This window comes from Tachysurus fulvidraco, chromosome 23, assembly GCF_022655615.1.
Source record: "Tachysurus fulvidraco isolate hzauxx_2018 chromosome 23, HZAU_PFXX_2.0, whole genome shotgun sequence".
Lineage (NCBI taxonomy): Eukaryota > Metazoa > Chordata > Actinopteri > Siluriformes > Bagridae > Tachysurus > Tachysurus fulvidraco.
In genome coordinates, this window is record NC_062540.1 from 8565468 (window position 1) to 8589706 (window position 24239).

Here is a 24239-nt window from a genome sequence, read left to right on the forward strand (position 1 = left end):
TCTGCGCCTGTGCATGCTGACCATTGCAACAAGACCGGGCATGCTCTTCTCACATCAGGGGCACAGATGCACACACCTCTTAAAATGCTTGCTTGCCAACATGTCTCTTTTTTGTCCTCGTGCTTTTTAAATGTCCTTTTTTCCTAACAAACAATCGAGACAACATACACAGAGCCCTTCCTGAAGACAAAGAAGCTTGAGTACTGTGTGCACACAGAGATTCAGACACAACTTCCTCAAATAAGCGTTCCCATAGTATCAACCTTGATGCAGCATCAAGTTTCTTTTGTCAGTGTTGTTTAAATTATTATAATGTCATCAAAAATTGTGTCATCACCGTCTCAATGTGTAGAGAGCCAGAGTCTCTTTTGATCTTTTTTTGGTCAAGGCTTTAAAGTGTGTGTGTATCTTTGTGTGGACAACCTTCATAGACAGTAGGCGTGTGAGGTAGATCTCCGGTATTGCCTTAGCTCTCTCACGTTCTCGTTCTCTTAGACTCCCTCGTCTGTGTTTGGACAGCTCTGGCTCTTCACTAGATTTCTCCAGATGCCACAGCCTTATCCCTTCGTCTTCCCCATCTTCCAGCATGGGAGTCTCTGACAGACAGACAGGCAGACAGACAGTATGAAAGAGAGTAACGTGGTTATGTGGTACTATTCAGATAAATGCCAGAGCAGTGTACTGCAAGACTCACTCTCTCCTGGTATGTAGTCATGACTGTCATGGTCGACATGTTTGGATTGTCGTGACACTAGAGTTACCGTGGCACCGTCAGGAACCTGATACAGTAATCAGAACCAATGTAAGAACAGCTAACTATTGTAAAACAATCAATATATCAGATACATACACCAAATGAACATAAACTATGAAAATACATTATTTATTATTTGATTATTGCTGATCTGTCATTTACTCAACTGACATCAAATATCACCAATACTACAAAAAAGAGATAGAACACCTAATATGCTAAGAAAGGTAAAGCTGTTGTATATTATATGTGAGACTGATCTGCTTCTGACACTGCTTCACCATGCATATGAAGAAATTTAGCAGTGAGCCTGCACGTGTAGAGGGAAGTGTATTTTCCATGTCCTTCGAAAGGCTTTCATAATAAAGAAAGGTATAGTGTTGTCCCACATTACACTGGGTATTGGGTATGTAAAATTTGAATATTTGAGATAGCACTGAATTTCTTTTGTCTGTACAGCACAAAGTCTTACCCCAATCGGCCACATGATGAAGCCACAATGTCACCATGTTCATACATAGAATGTGCAAAAATGAATTGTGAGCTGAAAAATTGTCAGTTTTGTTTAAATCTTCTGTACAATTTATCCTAAAAGCAATGAAGTGGTTTCTGTACATTAACAGAGGCATTTTTAATTAAAATAATATCCAGTTTTTCTGTGTTAGACATTTTGGGTGTCAGCCATTTGGGATTGTGTGTTGAAGAGGCTGTAATTTATTTTTGGAATCCGTTGGAGTATCATATGTGTCATTGTCTTGTCAATTTGTCTCCAATTTAAGTTCTTGCACACTTACTAAAAAAACAAAATCTTTTTACACATGCACTTGCATATGCTTGAACCCTGATAATTTTTGAAAATATACTGAAAATGTCATTGATTTATTGAAGAACATCAAACAGAAGATTTTCTGAGTAAATAGTGAATAATTATTTGCCTTTTTAAACACAACATTAAAGTAAAATACACAGACTGGACCTTGTAGTGTTGCAAAGTGTTTAGCCGTTTCCATGAGCCCTGTACCACTGAGGTCAGGTCTTCATCGGACAGGATTAGATGTCCTGCCATCCCAGCTCTCCATTCTACATTAGCAGTGAAATAGAGACAATATTAACTTCTCCTTCCCTAAAGTCACTGTTCAAAACAAAAACAATGCTAGTAGCTGATAAAAGATTTCACGATATCTAAAACATATCTTTTTTATTAGAGTTTTGACACCATGATATGCTTGTTGGCAGGTATCATTTTCTTTACTACTACTGTAACTAGCTACTATCGGCAGGCTACACTCTACTCAGTCCAGGTGCTCTTACCTAAGTTCACTGAGTCTGTCGAGGGTCTCTGAGAGTATGATGTGCCCTTCCATGTGTGCTCCAAAATCTTTTCTTTCACCTGTGTGATGGTGTCACAGTCCAGCACTTTCACAGGAACTGTCTGAGACTCATGTGTGCCTGCACTGGTTACCAAAACGTTCAGTGTCTGAAGCACAAAAAAAGAACAGGTTGTGGATATAATACACCATTAGTTCATTTGAAGCATAGAATCAATCTTATAGTTCTTTATAGTGAACTGTCTGTGAATCTTTTATAAAATAATGATCAGTGTTATACACTGTCTATACAAGGCTGTGTACAAATACACATGGAAAGACGTGACTATGTTACAGTAAAATTTTACACCAGGTGTATTTCTTACCAATATGTGGTACTCCACATCATCACGCAGGAGCCGGTTGTCATTGAGTGTATACTTGGCCTTGCTAGTTACAGCATCCACAGGGCCTTTATCCACCTGGTGTTTTATGGCTCGGAATAACATATACAAAGCCTCTCCTGCTGATTCCTGCATCACACAAAGAAACGGAGTGAAATATTATTCACACAATACCATGAGAGCATTTTAAATCCAAGTAAAGATGGATTTAATCAGAAAGTTTAGATTAGATCTAATGATTAGAGCTACAGTTTGCTGGGGGTGAGATGTGTGGAATGTACCCTGAGGAAGGAATAAAGGCAGATGGACATCCAGTTGGTAAGCAGCTTCTCTACTACTGACTCAGTCCTGCAAAACAAGAGAAGAGCAGCTGAAATGCATGGCATGTTAAGGTCTGCGAAAATTGTGTTTCTAAATGCAAACTCAAAAGAAAAAAATCACAGTTAAATCTGTATCTACTCTTTAAAATTATTTAAGAAGCAGCCTTTCTTTGTCACATATACATTATTGCAGAGTGAAATACTCTTCTTTACATTTCCCATCATGTCAGGAAGCTGGAGCCTGGGCGGAATATACAGTAGCCCTGGAGCAGAGAGAGTTTTAGGGCCTTGCTCAAGGTGTTTGCTTGATGACGACTAGATCTTAAACCCTGATCAGTAAACCAGAGACTTAACTGATATTATCTTATCTTACTGCAGACAATGTGATAAGCATAGTGGGTTTTCGGGAATAGCAATATAAACTTATTTGTTGGTCTTGAGCAAACATTTTCTCCTTTGTTCCAGATCAAGAAGCTGAGCACTGACCTGCGCAGCATGAGTTTGGGATTTCTGGTGGTGTATTGCTCCACCAAGTGACTCAACAGCGTTTTCAAAATGTCAGTGAAATACTCCAGCTTTTCATGCAGTGCCACTGTAAGGAGGGAGGCCACGTATGCACGGTCCCGCGGAGAGAATGTCCTCTGGCTCTCCAAAGTGTGGATGAACTGCACATGCACATATATATTTAACATCACTATACAATAAGATGTCATATCATGTCAGAATTAAAAATATTTGGATATGTAGAGGAGGCTACTGTACCTTGATCAGGAACAGTTTGCTGTTGAGTAAATTAGAGAGCTGGACGAGGCCCTGCTCTACTGTAGTTCGGCGACAAGCTGGCACATCCAGATCTCGCTTCAGTGGTGACTCCCGATGTCCAGGGAAGAATATCCTCTCAGCGTAGTTGCGATAGTCCAGAAAGGGAATCCCAGAGCCCACTAAGTCACTAGACATGTCCATCATCTCTGTCATCAAATCTAAAGACAGTTTGTAGTGTTATAACAAGGGTTTTGCCAACATTTTCCAGTTTACATTTAAACACTGTCCACAAGAGTATAATACCAGTGAACTCCTTTTTGCAGCGGTCTCTCACACTGGTCTCTAGGTTTTCTAGCTGAATCTGAACTTTCTTGTAATCCCTCAGAGCCTGTTTACTCTTCCTCCTGATAAAGCCACATATATACAAACATGTGCATAAGCATACACAGACACACACCAAACTATCACCAATGACTACAGTTTCTCTTGTAGTGTGCAGTGTTGTACCTGTATATGAGCACGATGACCAGTACAATAAGTGCTACGATAGAGGCACCGACTCCGACGCCCACCTGAGCTTCCAGAGGAAAAAAGGCCTGGCCGAGAGAGTCGTACTGCACCCTTCCCAGGGAGAAGTTCAGATTTCCCATTCTAACCTATACATACAAAAGACAGGACATGCTGTGATGGGAACGATGTATTCTTATGAATCTCTGCTGTTATTCATTTTCATTTTTCATTTTGAAAAGAAGTCTTTTCGTTGTCACAAAATGAATGATTGGAACCAACTAATAAATAGGCAGGTTTACCCCAATAAACATGCAGACAATTAAAGCTAAGACAATGAGAACTGTTGGCAACCTTCATAACAATGGGTAGAAATTATACAGTAACATTACACACAGTGATTTACATCTGAAAAAGCTGGAGAAACCAGAGCTCAGGTGAAGATTGGTGGCAAGATTTTTGCCCAAAAAACATAAACCATAAGATAAGACACTAAGCATGAGGACAACCTTAAACATAGATCTAAATCAACACAGAAATTTCACAACTTCCACAACTTCCAATCTCCATCACCATGTCTGGCATCTTGAGTCCTACTGAGAAATTGTAGTCTCAATCAAGATTGGCAGTCTACATGCACCAGCAATCTAAATACATAAAGGATCGTGAAATGTTCTGTATGAAATAGTATGAAGTTCAAAATCCATCTATGCATTAATGTGCATAACACGTTATTTATTAACATTGAAAGACATTATTTAGGTCATTGGAGGGTCATGAGAGGCTTCACCACATATGGTAATGTTTGTAATGTTACTGCATCACAGCTTCATCACCTCAGTTAAGCCCTGTGTTCCATCCTGATTTATTTTCCCCCCAAATTTTAGGCAACATTAAATTTTCCCTCAGGTTTGACTGAGTGAATGAGAGTGAGCCAATGACATGTTCCTGCCTCGTTCCCAGTGCTCCTGGGATAGGCTTACTATCTGCAGTAACCCTGAACAGGGTTACTAAAGAAGAATTAATAATGTAATAAAGGAATTAAGGATTTATTTAAAAAGAAAACAATTCAGATACCTATAGGCCTTTAGCTACATGTCATGGCAGGTGACATTAATTCTGTATTTGATCATTTTTTCTAAATGAATAAAGAGATGAAGTTTATAATGACTCACTGTGAACTCGAGCAGTGGATGAGTGACCTCTCGTTTCTTTGTGGCAGACACTGAGGGCTGCTGAGCAGGAGGCTCACAGTACAGGTGATTCCTGCTGAGCGTTTTTACAGCACACACTCCGTCTCCGATCAGAGCCACAACCTCCTCCGCAGAAAAGGCCAAGTCCAGATTTTCTCCCTACACCAATATCAAATTGTAGTGGTATGTATTTACTTAATTCATACATAGCTTTGTTTCAAAATGGAAAAGAAATGATATCTGTTAATTACGAATTAAAAACTACACTAAAAACTAAACACGTGCTTATGTGCATGTATAAAGTGGAAATATGTATTCCAGCTCAGTGTGTTGTGTGTTAACAGGTGAAAGATCATGTGTAACCTCAACAGAGATGATGCTTCCAGGTTTGTGGCGGTAGGGTTTGCTGTGGTCTTCCTGGTTGAGTGGGTAAAGAATGGGGTTTAACTCATAAGTGAAGGGGATGCCAGTGATCTGCTCAAACTCGAAGCTGAGATTATCCATCAATAAATGTACGGTAACTGTAGCATGGCGAGCCTCTGGACCCAGAGCAGGTGTGGGACACAGGAGCAGAGTGGAGTTGTTGATCACACAGTGCATCTCTGTCTGAAGAGACAAAACATGTACAATTTAAACGCACTATAAACAAGGACACTGACAGTACTATAACCAATTTCAGGATTGTGTGACTATGAATTTATGGAAAATATCCACACATAAACCCATGTACTCATTTACACTGATTAAATCCGTACCTGCTTCACATCGCAGATGCTGTCTATTGGACAGAGTGACTCTGGAACTATGCGCCGCTCCCTTTTGAGAGGCCAAAGCCTGTCTTCCCTATCAATGTGTCTCTCACTCTTTCTCTTCCTCCTTTTTCTCCCCTGAAACTGTGGCCCCAGAGGGCTCAGGGTCACTCGGATGCGAGGGTCCTGGACAACATTCAGATTTTCACCAGAAACATGAATCACACGACCCCCGCTGGGAAAAAAAGAGGGATTAAAAACACAAATTTAATCACAGAGATAGAGAGAAAACTGGGGACAGTGTCAGTATGAAACACCTAGTAGTGAACACCTAGTGAATGTGGTATTGAGCAATGAGGATGAGAAATTCAACTACATTCTGTAGTGTGTTGGCAGGAAGATTTGTGGCTTTGAATTTAAGAATCAGAAACCTGTCTTTTATTGACTTTTGCTTGGAATCTCTCTAATAAACATACCCATTCTGCCCAGACTACAGCCCTGCTTTTTGTGTGATTATTTCAGGGGGTCTAGAAACTGACCCAGTTATGCAGTGAAGAATAAATAAATAACATGTTGACCTTGAATTGTCTGTTACATCCAGAACACCATCAATTATTTGATGCAAGGAAGCAAAAGAATACTTAAAGATGTGAATGTGAGATTCTTACATCTGATTGTATTCTGCAATGTATGTATCCATATATTACTAAAAGTGAATTTATAAAAATTGACGCTGTCTCAAAGCAGCTTTATGGACATTTTAAAAATCACAATAAGCATGACAAAGATTAAAATTACATTTATATTTTTACCCAATGAGCAAACTCCCTGAGAAAACCTAAGAGAAACCAGACTCAAAAGTGAATCCATTCTCATGACATCAGAGAGGCTGATTATAAATAATGAGCTTTCTGCAACTGTATTTAGTCTAGTAGAACTGTGTAACCAGTGTTGTGTATTTACTTACAAATAGTTATTTTGGAACATGAATATACCTCAAAAAGCTTTTAGAGGGAAGAGCTTTGGTGATGTTTGGGTCTGGAGTATAGTGATAGAAAGTGTCCTGTAGATGGCGGTCTGCTCTACCAAACCAAACAGTTACGGCGTGGCTTCCTGTTCTGTTACTGCCACTGGTCACACATGCAATTTGTTCATCATCCAGTTTTGCAGAGCTGTGAATTCAGAATTTTATAAACACCACTATAAACATGAGGTTGTACAGTATATGGAATATTACACACTGTGTTAAGCTGAAGAACAGTTGCTGAAAGAACAGTTGATGAAGATTACTGATGAATAATCAAACAATTTGAATTCCTGAACGTTGAATTCTTTTTCATGTATTTTTGTTTGTATACAGTCAGTTTGAAAAAGAATTTTTACCTAGTTAAGATACAGGGCACTCCACCAATCAGGATTCTGATCTTATTATGCTGGCCTGTTCGAAGGTCCCGCCCCTTAATGATGACTGAAGTGCCTCCTGATATTGGGCCTTTCAGTGGGAGCATTCCCAGTAACACTGGGTCCTGAAGAGACAGAGATGAGAAACAACAGGTACAAATCCTAAGATCAGATCCACAACCCAGGCATATTTTGGATGAGGGTTAAATGTAATGAATTAAGATTAAATTATTTATCTACAGTGGTGTGAAAAAGTGTTTGCCCCCTTGTCACACTTTAATGTTTCAGATCAAACAAATTTAAATATTAGCCAAAGATAACATAAGTAAACAACTGTCAGGACTCAGCCCGGACTTTTGGCCGCGTGCCTTTGTTTATCTTCCTCGTTACGTGTCTGCCCCACCTTTGTCTGCTCCTCCCTGTCTCCACACCTGATCCATATTGTGTCATCATTGTCTTTTATATTTAAGTGAGCCGCGTTGCCGATGGCAGCGCGGAATCATTAGTCACGTTTACCCTTCATTATGTCTAGTCATTGTTAAGTGTCGTCATTTGTATTGTTTCAGTTATCGTCTTTTCTGTCTTTGTCTTCATTATTTACTAAACCCCATTCATTTGAAGCTATCCTGCATACGGGCCTGTATCCTTCCATCCCGGTTGTGACAACAATATGCAGTTTTTAAATAAAGATTTTTGTTATTAAGGGAAAACAAAATCCAAACCTACATGGCCCTGTGTGGAAAAAGTGCTTGCCCCAAACCTAATAACTGGTTGGGCCGCCCTTAGCAGCAAGAACTGCAATCATGTTTTGTGATAACTTGCAATAAGTCTGTTACAGCACTGTGGAGTAATTTTGGTTGTTGTAATTCTGCCACATTGGAGGGTTTTTGAGTATGAACCTTTTTAAAGGTCATGCCACTGCATCTCAATAGGATACAAGTCAGGATTTTTGACTAGGCCACTCCAAAGTCTTCATTTTGCTTTTCTTCAGCCATTCAGAGGTTGACTTGCTGGTGTGTTTTGGATCATTGTTCTGCTGCAGTTCGCTTCAGCTTGAGGTCAGAAACAGAAGGCCTTGTCCTTCAGGATTTTTTGGTAGACAGCATAATTCATGGTTACATTTATCACAGCAAGTCTTCCAGGTCCTGAAGCAGCAAAACAGCCCCAGACCATCACATTACCACCACCATATTTTCCTGTTGGTATGATGTTCTGAAATGGAGTGTTACTTTTACACCAGATGTAATGGGACACACCTTCCAAAAAGTGAAACTTTTGTATCAGTCCACAGAGTATTTTCCCAAAAGTCTTGGTGATCAAGATTTTTGGCAAATCTGAGATGAGCCTTTACAGTATGTTCTTTTTGCTCAGCAGCGTTTCGTCTTGGAACTCTGCCATGCAGGCCATTTTTGCCCAGTCTCTTTCTTATGGTGGAGTCATGAACACTGACCTTAACTGAGGCAAGTGAGGCCTGCAGTCCTTTGGATGTTGTTGTGGGGCTTTTGTGAAATTGTTGCTGCGCTTTTCGGGTAATTTTGGGAAGTTTCCACTGTTCCATGTTCTCCACAGTGAGGAATGGCTCTCACTGTGGTTCACTGGAGTCCCAAAGCTTTAGAAATGGCTTTATAACCCTTTCCAGACTGATAGATCTCAATTACTTTCTTTCTTTTTGTTCCTGAATTTCTTTGGCTCTTGGCATGATGTGTAGCTTTTGAGGATCTTTTGGTCTACTTCACTTTGTCAGTCAGATCTTATTTAAGTGATTTCTTGATAGTGAACAGGTGTGTCAGTGATCAGGCCTGGGTGTGGCTAAAGAAATTGAACTTGTGTGTAATAAACCACAGTTTAGTTATGTTTTAACAGGGGGGGCAAAGACTTTTTCAAACAGGGCCAGGTGGGTTTGGATTTTGTTTAACCTTAATAAAAAAAAACCTTCATTTAAAAACTGCATGTTGTGTTTACTTGTGTAGTCTTTGATTAATATATAAATTTGTTTAAATAAAGTGTGCAAAAAAAAAAAAAAAAAAAAAACAAGAAGGGGGCAAACAATTTTTCACACCACTGTATATACAAGAGTATATGAATGAACTTTGCCTGGTATTGAAATTCCTGGAGAGATTTTCCAACTCCTCCTCCATTAACCTCCACAGAAACGTGTCCTTTCCTCTTACTTCTACTTGCTGTGGTCTTACACACAATTCTGACCACACACACACACACACACACACACACACACACACACACACACACACACACACACACACACACACACACACACACCGATCTTTTTTTTATTATCTTAAACTCTTGTGTGGTGTTCGGGTGAAATTGTCATTATATAACACATATTATTACTAAAAGTGTTTGCCGTTTCTTGGAAACCATCCACATTTACAGATGCATTTTTGAGAGCTTTATCTCAGAGCCATGGACTGCATGAATCTTTGTTTATCATGTAAATCAGTTTTAAATACAAACTTGAAACATTGTTCCAATTAATTTTAGTTATAGATTTATGCCAGCAAGTTCTTTATTATAGTATATTGTTTTACACAAATTCTAACTTTAATAAATTAAAAACAAACAAAACACTTTCATTGTTAATTGTTATTTAGTAATTTCAAACATTAATCACAAATGTTATTTATATTGTTTGGGATTGAGATACAGAGAATGTGTGTAAAAGACCTTTACGTAAAAAAAAAAAGTCCTGAGTCACTTTGGCCTGAACATTAGCTAATGGTCCAAAGAGTGCACATAACACAAGGATTAACACAAATGTTGCTTTTGTTCATTACATATTGTATTCCCTTTTATAACTGTTACATAGATAGATATATAAGAATGTTTTTAAGCACATACTTTGTGCTCATTGATGATTTAATACTGTTCTGATTTTCTATCTAAAATAAGCATTAAAATAGGAATAACTAAGGATTAGGAGGAGTATAGTTTACCTGGAGGAGATCTCATATCTTGTGGGAATAACAATACATGGCAATCCAGCTACAAAAACAGAGTGCTGAATGTCCTCTGCTCTCTGGCCCAGGTTTGATCCTGAGATAGTGATCACAGTACCGCCCTCTACTGGACCAGACTGAGGCTCTATCTACCACAGAAAGCACAATTTTATTTGAGGGGCTTTGGATATATTTAATAAAAGCTGTATAATGGAACATACATAAAGAAAAGATTTGCAAAAGGTATGAATATGAAGCTTCATTTCATAAAACACATAGACTAACCCGGTGTATGTGGGGTGCAGGGCAGTTGTGCTGGATGTGCCCTCTGCAAGAGTTGTTGAAGACGCAGCTAGATTGGGTTCCTTCACACCACACGCATCTGTATCGTGGCTCTGCCGTGTGACAGCGGCTGCAGTCCGAACGGCCGACTGAGCAGTTATACAGCGTTACTGCCAACATAACACAAGCCTTAGTACACATACACAACACAAAAACTGAATCAAACTAAAATCATGGGGATTAAAGCCATCTACGCTATCATCAGGGCTTTTCACACAGCACTCAACTCAAGGATTTCATCATTCTAAACCTGCTTTTATCACAGAGTAGAAGAACATGTCACTGTGTCATTTAAAAGTGGTTATAAAAGTATGCTACTAAGCAGTGGTAACACAGCTTTTGTGGTGTTAACCCCACATTGTGCTGCCAAACTTGTACAGTGTGAAACAGGCCTGTGTGAGAAGGCTATGGCTAGCAATATCTAAATGTTGTTAACCATCTAAAATGTTAGATGCTTAGATACAAAATACAGTGATTTGGACACTCACAGAAACCCTGTGTGTTGTGTAAAAACTTATCTCTTTGTTTTACTGCCATTGTACATGTCAGGGTCTTTAAACAGCCAAGGAGGATTTATATGATGACACAAGCTTTTTTAACTGATTGCTGGCTGTATGTATTCTATCATGATTGCTGACCCCACACATACTGTATGTACATGAGAATATGTACCCAGGGTTTAGGATTGTACAGTGTGAAACATCAGGTTATTAATACACAGGATTAACTGTTAACCCAGTGTAAAGTATGAGCAATGTGAAACATGAAACAAGATGGGATTCTGTTTACCCGGGGTTTAGCATGTCCCAGGGGTAACTATTTCAAGTGTGAAAAGCCTTAATGCAATGCGATCATGTGTAGCACACTTGAGATGTTAAAATTACTAGTGTTGCTCTTACTATGCAAGCCCTGTGAACTGTCCAACTGAAAAGAGCCTTGTCGCCTCACTGTGATCGGTGCATTGTATTCTTCCACAGCAGCAGAGTATGAGTACTGAAACACACAAAAACACACCTTCATTCTCTGTTGTAATGTTTAATCTGTAAATGCTATGTAATAACGTAATGAGCTGAGTGTATGGGTGAGACCTGCTGGAGTTGACATGTAATATAGAACAGGAAAGGCTTTGATTCATCCCTTTGGACAAAGGCATTCACTACCACGGACCTGCCCTCTATGGCTAACACACACTCGTAACCCTTCCTGACATCATCATCCTGAGAGCACACAACCACATGCACAATGTAAGTCTCACGTTATTATGAATCTCAAAGCAATGTTTGAGATTTACATTTCTTATTACCTGGAACAGGTGCAGGTTGCGTCCCACCAGTGTGATCTGCCTTACAATGTTTACAGGGAGGAGAGAAGAACCTTGAACTCTCTCCACACATGGACAGCTATAGGACGCTTCACTCATCACTGAGCCCTCATTATCCTGTGCATACAAGAAACATTATGCATCACAGAATAAATGAAACATCGATGTCTACATGAAGCCTCTGATTGGCTGAAATAGTAAAAAAAAAAAAAAAAGGTCAATCGGGTTGCAGTAAGTAAGAAGGGAATACAGTTTGTATTTACAAGCTATTCTATATCCAATCCATTCCCTACACCACTTATCTGGTGGTGGGGAATCTGAAGCCTATCACATGAAAAATAAGGGCACAAGGCAGGGTACCACCAATCAGCCCACAGTGCATGCCTTTGGACTGGGAGAGGAAACAGGTGTAGCCAGGGGGAAACATGCAAACTCCACACACATGGCAGAGGCAAGAACCAAACACACAACCCTGAAGGTGTGAGGCAAACGTGCTAGCCACCATGCCTCTCCTACTACAGGCTATTCACTAGAGCTATTAATTAAAACAAAGAAGAATTGTGTTTATACATTAAATATATTAATTGCTGTTCAATTGCTCTAAAAAACATTTCTGAATCATTGTTAGTTTTGGATTTGTCGCAGCTTGCTTGGTCTTGGCTCATGCTAACCGTTACCCCGAGAATACCGACTCACCAAATAGGAAAAATCAACTGGATCAGACTGGAGGTCCACTTCTAAAGAGGAAAGAAAACTGGGTGACGCTGTCTTTCCATCCCCAGATAAAGGAGAAGCCAGAGACATTGATGACCCGTTCTTAAAAGATCCTTTTCCAACATCAGTCTCCCCAAACCAAACATTTAACCCAGCAGAAGCGGTGGTAGGAGTTGCTTTATCTGACAGCCCTGCACCCACACTAGCCACCATTAGGGTGGGAACTGTGACCGAGTTTGCAGCCAATCCTTTATGGGACAGACCCATGACTTCACCATTGCCACCAGGAGTCATTTCTGACACATGTACGTTTTCTCCACCTATTTTACTGTCTTTATGTAGAACCTGGGCTTCTGCAACTATTGTAAATGCCTTTTGGGTTGAGGAAGGCATAGCATGCTGGAATTCGCTTGGCAGGTCGGTGTGGGTATTCACAACTGTTGTGGTTATTGCAGTTGGCTCTGGAATGGTGGGGGGAATTGCCAAAGCAGTAGACATGGCAGTAACTTTGGCTGGAGCGGATGCTTTTATGGACTCTGTAGTAAACTGATCAAAGTCTTTCGTTGTTGAGAGAACAGAGGTTGATTGGTTGAACTTGTGATAGAAGGAAAGAAGGAAAAAGCACAATTGAGAGATAAAAGATTCATGAAAAGTAAGCAAAAACAGATAAACATTTGTAAACAGACAATCCAGTTATAAATACTGTCTTAATATTGACAAGGATATTATCGTACTGGAAACAAAAAGTAAAAGTGTACATGTTTTTCAGTTTATTGCAGCATTAACTTACATGCTGATTATATATGATTACTCCTTGGTGGCATGTGGTCTTGTGAGAGCAAATGTGCTGGTGGACGCACCAGTTACATCTCCAGCGACTGGTCACACACCCTATACATCTGCAGAGTGAGAATAAGGATAGAGAGGAAAAAAGAAAATTAACTTCTGTTAAAAGAGGTGAGAAATGATATCCTATACTCCAAGCAGGAAGCTAACTCAATTTTCTTAAAGCCCATAGAGACTCATACTACTTGGAAACCATTAAATTACAGAAATTCAAGCCTATTACTTCCCGGACTTTAATGCTCAAATCAAGGCAACCTGAGTGGTATCTGAAGAATCAGTGCATATGTGCTGGGAACTACTGATTGAAGATGAGAAAGCAGGAAAGAAATATGGTGTCTTGGGGTGAAAAGGAATGTACAGGGCAGCTGCTACATCACCAGAGAGACATCTGTCACTGAGATGAGACCATCTCAGATTCTCTCTTACTCTCACTGCCCGGACATTCAAAAAAAAAATACTACATGGAGTAGTGTGCACTGTAGTATTTAGTTCTTCTACATGTAATAATAATTAATAAATAAATAAATAAATTATAAAAGATATTCCAGAACATATACAAATATTCAGGAACTAAGCCCCTAAATCACTGCTATGTGACATGTGTATGTCATATTATAACTATGCATTTTGTGTTGTAATTTAACACTTACTTTACATACTACTTCAGCAACATTTTAGTCAAATTTATTTTCCAGTTTATGTCTCTTCTACGCTACATAATAAAGGAAGCCACTGAAGCAGCAATGTACTTTTTGTAACCTCTTTGGGAGGAAAACAGTAAACACTCCTACGTCAATGTTACTCATATACATTAATAATGACTGTTCTGATAAATTATATAACAAGGGGTTAAATTGGGCTAGAGCATGCAGTATCAGAGCACATCTGGTATATGTGAGCTGCACTCTGGTGCAATAATTTAATAGAAATGTAAATCAGATCTGATTCCAATTTTCTGACACCCATTTAATGATCCAGTGGTATAAATCACATTAACAAGCATGGCAAAGGCAGCTTAAAGCTCCCAACAGTCCCATCTCTGCCCCTTCTTATACTTCAAGACATAAGATTTAATAGTCATGAAGTAATGACTTCATCTCATTACACAAATTAGTTTAAGATGTCTCAACATTTGATTAGCATATATTATTGACATTAGATCATGTAAATAAATATAGTGATACACTGTTGTACTTCCAGAGTAATCTGTCAGACAAACAGCTAACTCTCCTACTCTCTATAGCCACATGACAGTATCCACACTGCTAGCTAAATGAAATCACAAAGGCTAACTGTATGTTAATAGGTTTTTATTCAATTTGAGAGACAATTTGATGCAAGGATAAAGGCTAGGCAAACACACTCTAAGGGCTTACTCGCAATTCCAGGAAGTTAGATAACAGAGATTTGCAGATCAAAATCTCAATTCAGCAGTGAATGAGATATGGAGAAAATTGGGCTTGGAAGTTGAGAGATGAGAGAGATTTGGATTGCCGGAGGAAACTACTGACTGACTCAGAAGAATTGTGGCATGCTGGTCTAAAGTTTTTTACTGTAGTATTTACTGAAAACTAAGGCTAATCAATTATAGGTCAGAACATGCCTTCTTTTGAACCAATGTCGTGTCAGTCAGCTGTATGGTCTGGTCTTTATCAGCAATCAGGTCTCTGCTGAACTCAGAGTTTACGATGGCCCATTAGTTCCTCAGGAGCTCTCGGCTACACTATTATAAACTGTTGTAGAAAGGACATTATCTACATTTACACTATTTACTGTAGAGTGTCACCCAAATGAGGATGGGTTCCCTTCTGAACCTGGTTTCTCTCAAGGTTTCTTCTTCATATCCTCTCAGGGAGTTTTTCCTTGCTGCCGTCGACCTCCGGCTTGTTCATTAGGGATAGGGATAGATATACTGTATAGTATCTAAGGCTTTAAGTTAATCTTTTTTAAATAAATTTTAAACTTGAATTGTATATATTCATTTATTTATGTTTATCCTTATTTTTTCTTCTTCTTATTATTATATATTTATTTATTTTTCTCTCTCTTCTCTTCCATACTTCTGTAAAGCTGCTTTGAGACAATGGGAAATTGTTAAAAGCGCTATACAAATAAATTTAATTGAATTAAACAGAACAGAGAACAAATCTAAAGGTCCCAAAAACTTGGTTTAATCAGTTGTTTTTGCCCTGAGTATAATCTTACGATAGAAAATTCAGCAATACTGCTAGCTGAGAAGCTTTGTTTATTTGTAATAAGATGAGGCTTGAGGAACTTACGGCATGGTGTCTGAGAGTTGCTGCACAAGAGAACAGTCATAAAATGTGAAGTCCTGAACCGCCACGGTCACATTCAGGAAGCGCAGAGACAGAGCGACTGACACAGAATCTGTCAGGAAAGACAAGTAACTAGTAAATCTTTATACCATGCATGTCTGCTTCAATTTAAACAACTGGATCTTGTTACAAATAAAGACAAAAAAGCTTTATTGTGGCTTGAAGCTCATACTATTAACTAGATTTGTAAAGTTTGTCATGACAAACTTTGATGTTGGCTATTCGGAGCAAGTATTCCCAAAGGGTGAAAAAGTATAGGGTGCCTATACTTTGGGAGGCGAGTGGATACGAGCATGTGACGTCACCAGAACACCCGTGAAGATTCGCCTCATTGTGCTGAGTGTTTTGATATATCACATGTCAATGTTGTGGAAAATTTTTGATTATTCATATTTGGGGGTGGGGCTGCAGGAAAACCGAAAGGCCAGTTGGTACACCAATTTAAAACTTTAAACTAAACAATTTAAAACTAAAAAGCTGGCCGAGTTTATAATGGGTGTCTATAGCAAAAAAGGCCACTTTGAGACCCAGGATCCGACTTCAGACCATATCTGACATATCCGATTTTGGTGCATGTGACCCTGGTCTGAAGTTTGTTGCTAGTACTTTTATAAGTGATCTGAGTTCCCGGGTCTCAAAATAGCCTTTTTTGCCACAGACACCCATTATAAACTTTACAGGTTCATAACTCAAGATTTCGAGCTATATACGTCTTGGCCCCCTTACAGGTTTTCCCCTAGTTTTCCTACTTTGAAAGTCTAATGCTACAGCATATAAAGACATCTTTAGCAGTTGTTCTTTCAACTTTGTGATAACAGTTTGGGGAAAACCCACAAATGCAGAACAACAATGTACAAAATGAAGTCTCTGGTTGCCAAGGCTGGAAACGAAGAACTCAGAACAAAAACAGTCTGCACAGAACTCTGACCTCAACTTCACTGAACACCAATTGCACAGAGGACCTGCTCACCCAGTATTACTGCTTGACCTCACTATTGCTTTTGTGTACACGTTATAAATTCCCCCAAAAGTGGACATTATTAAAACAGCTTTGAAATAGGAAGATGAACAAGCGTGTATGAGTTAGTTGTCCAAAAACCTTTGGCCATATAGTGCATCATGTGGCAAATGCACTTTAAGGGATTGACTAAAAAAAGAATACAATTTGAATATATTCAATATTTTGTACATGAAATAGTGAATGTAAATTGAACTGTTTATCTATGCATGATCTATAAATGTGCAGCGTGTAACTTTCTACATCAAACCTAACTGCTAACTGCTGAACATAGCAAACCAGAACCAGTGTCCTACCCTGTCCACGAGGTATAGGAGGCACCTTGTGGGCAGGAGGAGTGAAGCATGTGACTGTAGTTTCCTGAACAATCACAGCACTTTCTGTCTCATCAAAGAAACATGAGTATGCTTCTCCCTCAGAAAGACTTGGCAAGCCTGGTATATCAAGTGCCACCTACAGAGACAGAAAGAGTGCACTCTTATTTTTGTTTGTCATTTTATTAAAATGATAAAAATCCAGGATATGTTTAAGATATCAATGTTAGCATACAGTGAAAAAGAGAAATGATGTTTCGTTTGCACAAATGCATACATTTTTTTCTTCTCCAAGGCTGATGTTGGACTGGGACAGAGACTCCACTGTTACACACTTTTGTCCCATGTCAAAACTCCAAAGCCAATGACCTGCACGGGAGCCACGACTACAGTCGAAATGCATACCGCACCTATGAGAAAACAAAGAAAGAATCTCGTTTCTTCAAATTAACGTACATGAAAACTAATATTCAGTTTTGGCTTGATACTCACTTGCCCTCCAGGACACACCAGCCACAATAAGGATCTTGAGCTTCAAGACAGGACTGGCAGGTTACATGTTTCTCACACTCAGCCACAGGCCTTTTCTCTAACTGCACACATTAAAACAGCCCGAACACAGTGCTTAAGTGACATGTCATGCTTTTTTCACATTTTAAAAACTATTCATACCATTTTTTAGTGTGCTATTTAGGATAATGACTCACAGTATTGCTGGTCATAATGTAGAGGTGTCTCTGGGAGGAGTCAAGCTGCAGGTCTCTGTTAATAGCTGAACCTGGCTGTATTGGAAGACTGGAGTATCTCTTCACTTCTCCTGAGCTGCCCAAAAAAACCTAGTGATGACACATCACAGCTGATTTGTGCACAAAAAAAGAGCAGTACATATAAACTCTAAAAGCAGGAGCCTTTCCTGAAGCAGCTAACCAGATATTAATACACTGTCGGTCCCATAGCACAATATCCAAACTGCTAAACAGTACACAATTAAAAGGTTACATTTAGAATCTTGTATAACTACACGTAACCTATAAACAACTTTCCGGGCATTATACTCAGCCAAGGAGTCAGGAGAAACTGTAAGGAGAACAGCAACAGGATACATCCGTGAAAGGTCCTTAATGCCTCTTGAATCATATAAAGAAGTGGAGTGGATTTCAGCTAATCAGATTACTGGCCTGAGAACCCCATCAGCAAAGCAGGTGACATCGCTAAGAGTGTCAGGCACCTCGTTCTATACCGGCACTTGCATACTCAGGTTAGGCAGCTTTAACCGAATTAGAATTGACTAACTGCCAGTTACGGTAGGCTGTGGGAAAAATCATACAGACTTACGGTACAGATCTCTGTAAGGCTGACTAAGACTGTGGTGTGTTTTGTAAGATTTGAAGCCTCTTGCAAGAAGCATGAAGTAGTGTATGTGTGTGTCATCATTGCGTGTCTATGTACCTCTTATAGTAAAAGTGAAACTCCACCCCAGACAACTTGCTAAATCATAATTAATGATGTGATTTCCATTTGCAATACTTGTTTTGTAATGAAATTCAAGTTTTTATGTTGTAACTACTTTTTGCAACATAGTCTGGTAACATGGTTATTTTGGCTCTGTTTCTTACATAAAAAGAGTGATGCAGCAGCACTTAAGTCCTTTAGTCTGTCTAGCTCTCTCACCGCTTCATCTGTACACTCTGCGTACAAGTTCATCATGCTTCTTATTTTGCAGATCACTATATAGACAAAATCTCTGTAACAGCGGAAGTGTGTCCTGTAACTCAGTACAACTCTTTCTTATGCTATGTTCACACAGTGACTCGATTGACAAAGCAAATGGAGCGCATTCATTTTCACTGACCACAGTGAGTGACACCAACCGTTAAGAGTCTAGATGTTGGCATGACAAAGTTGAGAGAACTTTATGTAAATACGGAGCAACTTTGTGCAATGACTACCAACAGGACAAGAGGACAACCAATAGGAGTGAAGACGGTAGAGAAGCATGTGATCCATGTCACATCCCGTTGATTTGTTGTCAAGTGGGCCCTGTTCACACTGCAGGTAAAAGTGGCCCAAATCCGATTTTTTTGGGGGTCAAGTGACCATGTCAGACTTCTTCAGGAGTAGTGTGAACACTCAAATCTGGCCCAGATCTGATTTTTTCAAATCATATCTGGGCCACTTCCATATGTGGTCCTGAATCAGACCCAAATCTGATTTTTTCCAATGTGGCCGCAGTGTGAACGGCCAAGGCGGATTTGATGCGACTTTTACGCCAATCTACATCGACATTCGTCACAATTATGCGTCGGGCGAAGACCTTTTTTTGCTTAACACACACGTTACCAGTCACGTTTGTGTCACGTTTTCGCCGGCGCAAAAAAAAAAAAAGGTTTTCGCTGCGAAAACCTTTCTTTTTTTTTGCGCCGGCGAAAACGTGACACAAACGTGACTGGTAACGTGTGTTAAGAGTGTTATATAAAGTGGTTACGTGAACCAGCTCATAATGTTTGCATTGAATACATCACATTACTTCCTCCATAACCTCGCCAACTTTTTAGCGCAACGGCGTGCTGCATGTGACGTCATTGTTATTGTTCGTTTGCGCATGCGGGTCAGTTCGAAACCGCAAACAGTTCACACTGGTATCTGATATAGGTCACATTTTAAATGGTAATGTGAACAGCCAAACAAAAAATCAGATCTGAGCAAAATATCCGAATTGAGCATTAAGACTTGCAGTGTGAATGTGGCTGTGGAATGTTAGTTGTACCACCCACTGATTAACATTATTACTATGGCAACCAGTAGAAGGAACACCTACTCGCGAGTTTATAGTACACGGACTACTGACTTGCAGCGATAAAGCCGCTGTGTGAACATATTTTTTAGAGCTTCAGGAACTTTCCGTCCGACCCTTTCTCCACAATTCTAAATTGGCTTCTCTAATAAAATGATATTGACCATTGATAACAAATGATGAGTGAAAAAAGAAGCACTTGTTCTTTTAGTTTTCTGAGCTAGATCCTCTGTTATTCCATTATATTTGATATCTGGAAATCATCATTTCTCTTATGACTCAAAGATAAAGATCACTGATTGGGATTTACTAGAAATGAAAATAAACTATATTATGTGTGCATATATTACTAGGATTACATTTTGTTTTATTATGTGAGTATGATCTACAAGATCAACTCGTAAATCGTAATTTGTAAATTGATCACTAACGGCTTAAATTATTAAACCTACTCCATATTAGTTACCTTATGTAAACTTCCTTTGGAATCTCCCAGGAAAGCAATGGTGTGTCCCTCTCTCATACTGACAGCCACAGCAGTGAGACGAGCAGAAAGACTCTCCAGAACTGCTTCAGCTTCCACTGGCTCCTGGCTGGCCATTGGACTTGGGGTGTGATCTGAGCCACAAGGATAGGTACTGAGGGTGTCCTGGAAGTCATAATACAGCCAAACCTTCAGTTTAATGGCTGTTTGTTCAAACTTTCTGTTTACTGCAGTATTTAATGCTGGATTTAATCTTTACCCTCCTCTTTTACATGACATATCCAAGCTTTTTTCCATAACATCCCCTTAACTCAAATAAGTGAGCAAAGATCAGATGAAATAAATTTAATAACCAAGACCTTTTAACATTTGAACTAAATCTACCAATCAAAGACCAAGATTAGATACACTGATATGTCATCTGTCCTGCTATGTGTACTGATATTTTATCTGGAAATAAATTATGAAATTATTAGAAAAACTGCCAGTAAATCTGTTTCTTGTAACTTTCTGCCTCTATTTTTTTGTGTTCAGGTCATTTCATTTGTAAAATGTAAAATAGTGTAGATCACAATAGTGAATAGTAAGCATGATAAACAGACTTCCAAGATCTAGATTTTGTATTTTATAAATTCCTTACATTTTCACACTTATGTATGACACTCAATTAAAAACTATAGTTCAGCATAAGCTGCAGTGATTAGTGTGATAATGATCACTAAACAGCTCTTCTGGGATATTGTGATTGCTGAAATTAACACAAAAGTGGAGTGGATCTTGTATTTTTACAAAATTAACACAGGTTTTTCAAAGATTTGGGCAAAGGCATGCTTTCAGCCGAAGCCCTCATTAATTCACGTGGGTCAAGCATGAGTAGACTGTGAATACACAACTCTCCCTTTGTACATACTGACATAACATCTGGTCACTAACTACTCATGTTTAGAAAATGTTATTTAATAAATGTTCTCACCGTGGGTAAGTTGGCACAGCTGGATTTGACTTCATACTCTATATATGCCACCCTGAGGCCTTCTCTCTGGCCATCTTGTGTGTAGCACAGGTCTCGGGTGCCATCGATCCAGCGGTCAACTTCATCCATACTGTAAACGCAAAGCGCTGATTCCTCGCTCGGCTTGGTGGCACCATTCAATGATGTGGAAAACACCGCTACTAGGGCCTGCCTGTCATCCACCTTTCCACCCACCTGTGCTCCCTGGAGAAGGTTGTAGTTTTTCCCTGTCGAGCGAGAGCGGCAGGCAAGCGGAACTTCGATGTAAGAATAGTACGCAGGATCATCCAGGCACATCCGGGCGATGTATGTTCTGTATTCTCGAGAAGTTGATTTGAGGTTGCGTCTGAAAAATAAGAAATAGACGTAGTTGCGTCTGGCAAAAGTTAATATAAAATTGTGGTCGTACTCGGACAGGCGGCCGGCTACTCCCAGTTTAGACATTTCCTCGTAGGAAAAGATGGGCTCTGTAGAAATATGGCGGGTGGAGATTGGTGGAAGGCTACCCCTTTTCACGTAGCCCCTTCCTACATACAGCAAGGGTGGAGCGCCATCTCTAGGACTTGCCACAAGACCAATGGTGGAGACGGTGGGGTCGTTGGCAGCCACATACTGAGTGTCCATTGGTCTTTCAGCAGAGAACAAAACAGTGCTAACATTAGCAAGGCTCCGCTTCTGGCATGTGCCCTGGTGAACGCTGCCACATGTAATGAGCTGGAGGGAATAGGGCTCCACTAGTAGTAGTTTGTTGTGGTTATTCATTAAGCGAGCATATGGGCAGTTGTTGGTAGTTACAGGTGGAAGACAATCCTTACTGTCTCTAATAGGACCTGTTGTCTCTTCCACCTCTAGCCGCAAGTGGTCCAGTCCAGACAGCTGGTAAAGGTGATCTTGTGCACCGATGTACACCGTGCCCACGGCAGGGTCAGGGTGCTGGGCCAGGTGCTGGAACACAGTGTCGTTGGATGAGAAGCTCGGATAGTCGCTAAATACCAGTGGCTTTTCAAAAATGCCCAGAATAAGGGCAGAAAGCAGGGTGGAGATAAGCGCCATCCCACAATGCACTGCAAATACACTAAACACAAAAACACAAGAAGAACAAGAAAAGAATCACTAGTAGTAGCACTTACATTTGTTTTGGTACTTCTCTACAGAATTTGTTAGAAGCCCTAATGTGTAATAGATAATTATTGTACAGTTAGATTTCTAATACAATGGAGAACACATGGACTGGACTATACAGTACAGTATGTCTGCACCAACAGCATTACAACTAACATCTTACTGATTTGATTTTGTAGTGCTACATGTAAAATTTAAAACCTCAGCTTCACCACACATCACCACACCAATTAACTGAAGTGGCACAATCAAATGAATTTTATGAGTAATAAATTATAAAAAAAACACTAATTTTTTACTTTGCAAAAAAAAGCCATATTAAGAAACAGAACAAGTTTCGGATAAAAGAAATAAAAAATGCCATTGTCCACTGATGAGACTTTGCATGCATAAAATATGTATTTCTTGCAATATATTTACATTTAAACATTCATACCATTGGCAGAAACAATACGTCGGGGTGGCTTGTGTCCTCTTGGTTATCCTGTAGCATCGAACATTAGAACAAAAAGTGTTTGTTAAAATGCTGTTAAAGTAAACACATTAGCATTACTGCCAATAACAGAAATGTAACGCTATAGACAGATCCTGATTAATTAATTCTGATTCTGATTAAGTTACCATGAAAGCACAACAGAGCTCCTGTCATGCAGTGCTTTATTGCTTTTCATTAATTAGATGTAATGAAATGTAGCTCAATAAAGTAGAGTACTCGATCATTTATTCAACTGATGAGGGTGTTTCTTGGACAATTCCTATTTTTACTTCTACATTTACACATCTCATCTCTCCACACAGGAACTTTGTTCAGTATACCTACACTTAAAGATATCATCTGTTTACACACACACACACACACACACACACACACACACACACACACACACACACACACACACACACACACACACACACAGCTGCATCCTGCTCATTCTCTCACACTCACACTCTTGACTCTATACACTATTTTGTTAGTGCAATTATTTCTAGTGCCCCAGCACTTGATTCTTTTGAGCTCTGAAGCATTCATCATGGAGAGCACAATGTGGCTCTCTGTATTTCTTCATTAAAAAAAAAAAATTATTTTGGTGCTATAACGTGCAGCACAATACCTTGACTTACAACATTCTGCTGTCACTCATGTGTTATGTAAATGAATGATGTTGTCATTGGGGAAGACATGTGCACGTTACTTTTCTAATTGCAGACCAGAGTGCAAGTTTTATTCACATTCATGGAAACAGTTGCACAATTCCAGTAGAAATAAACTCACCACTTCTTACAGGTAGTCTCGGTTTGGTACCATGGTATGCTTCCCAGTTTGCAGGACAGCTTTCAGTTAGCAGTTTATTTATGTGGCCCCTTAATAGTGAGCTCTTGTTTGTTTCATTTATCATTTAATGAAATCTTTTCTCTGATGCATGCTATCATTTTAAAACCACGGAGTGCCCAGGGACCACACCAAAATAGATACCATTTTCAATCATTCACACAATAACAATAAGTAGGAAATTAGACATTAAGAAACATCTATAAGGATGCCCTACCTGCGTGGCCAGTGACTATAAGCTATAAGCAA

At 39.4% G+C, this 24239-nt stretch overlaps 1 protein-coding gene across 3 annotated transcripts in view; it reads right to left on the minus strand.

Annotated features, from left to right (window-relative positions):
• The window catches only part of plxnb1a (plexin b1a), a 61465-nt gene that overhangs the window by 6662 nt on the left and 30564 nt on the right, over positions 1-24239 (minus strand). The window contains exons 2-32 of one of the 3 annotated variants that reach the window (XM_027145267.2): positions 23097-23144; positions 21500-22613; positions 20509-20691; positions 17956-18084; positions 17741-17841; positions 17526-17658; positions 17231-17387; positions 15860-15968; positions 13525-13633; positions 12717-13328; positions 12003-12137; positions 11788-11916; positions 11599-11692; positions 10643-10809; positions 10355-10506; positions 9492-9597; positions 7380-7522; positions 6992-7168; positions 6003-6231; positions 5611-5853; positions 5230-5406; positions 4055-4203; positions 3851-3951; positions 3548-3765; positions 3272-3450; positions 2747-2813; positions 2448-2594; positions 2066-2231; positions 1731-1834; positions 695-779; positions 424-596 (exon numbers count right to left, since the gene is read on the minus strand). In XM_027145267.2, coding sequence (XP_027001068.2) covers positions 424-596; positions 695-779; positions 1731-1834; positions 2066-2231; positions 2448-2594; positions 2747-2813; positions 3272-3450; positions 3548-3765; positions 3851-3951; positions 4055-4203; positions 5230-5406; positions 5611-5853; positions 6003-6231; positions 6992-7168; positions 7380-7522; positions 9492-9597; positions 10355-10506; positions 10643-10809; positions 11599-11692; positions 11788-11916; positions 12003-12137; positions 12717-13328; positions 13525-13633; positions 15860-15968; positions 17231-17387; positions 17526-17658; positions 17741-17841; positions 17956-18084; positions 20509-20691; positions 21500-22591 — 5766 coding nt within the window. In that variant the 5' untranslated portion in view covers positions 22592-22613; positions 23097-23144. The remainder of the gene's footprint in view (positions 1-423; positions 597-694; positions 780-1730; positions 1835-2065; positions 2232-2447; positions 2595-2746; positions 2814-3271; positions 3451-3547; positions 3766-3850; positions 3952-4054; positions 4204-5229; positions 5407-5610; positions 5854-6002; positions 6232-6991; positions 7169-7379; positions 7523-9491; positions 9598-10354; positions 10507-10642; positions 10810-11598; positions 11693-11787; positions 11917-12002; positions 12138-12716; positions 13329-13524; positions 13634-15859; positions 15969-17230; positions 17388-17525; positions 17659-17740; positions 17842-17955; positions 18085-20508; positions 20692-21499; positions 22614-23096; positions 23145-24239) is intronic. The other 2 variants (XM_047807416.1, XM_047807417.1) reach the window with 2 other exon arrangements.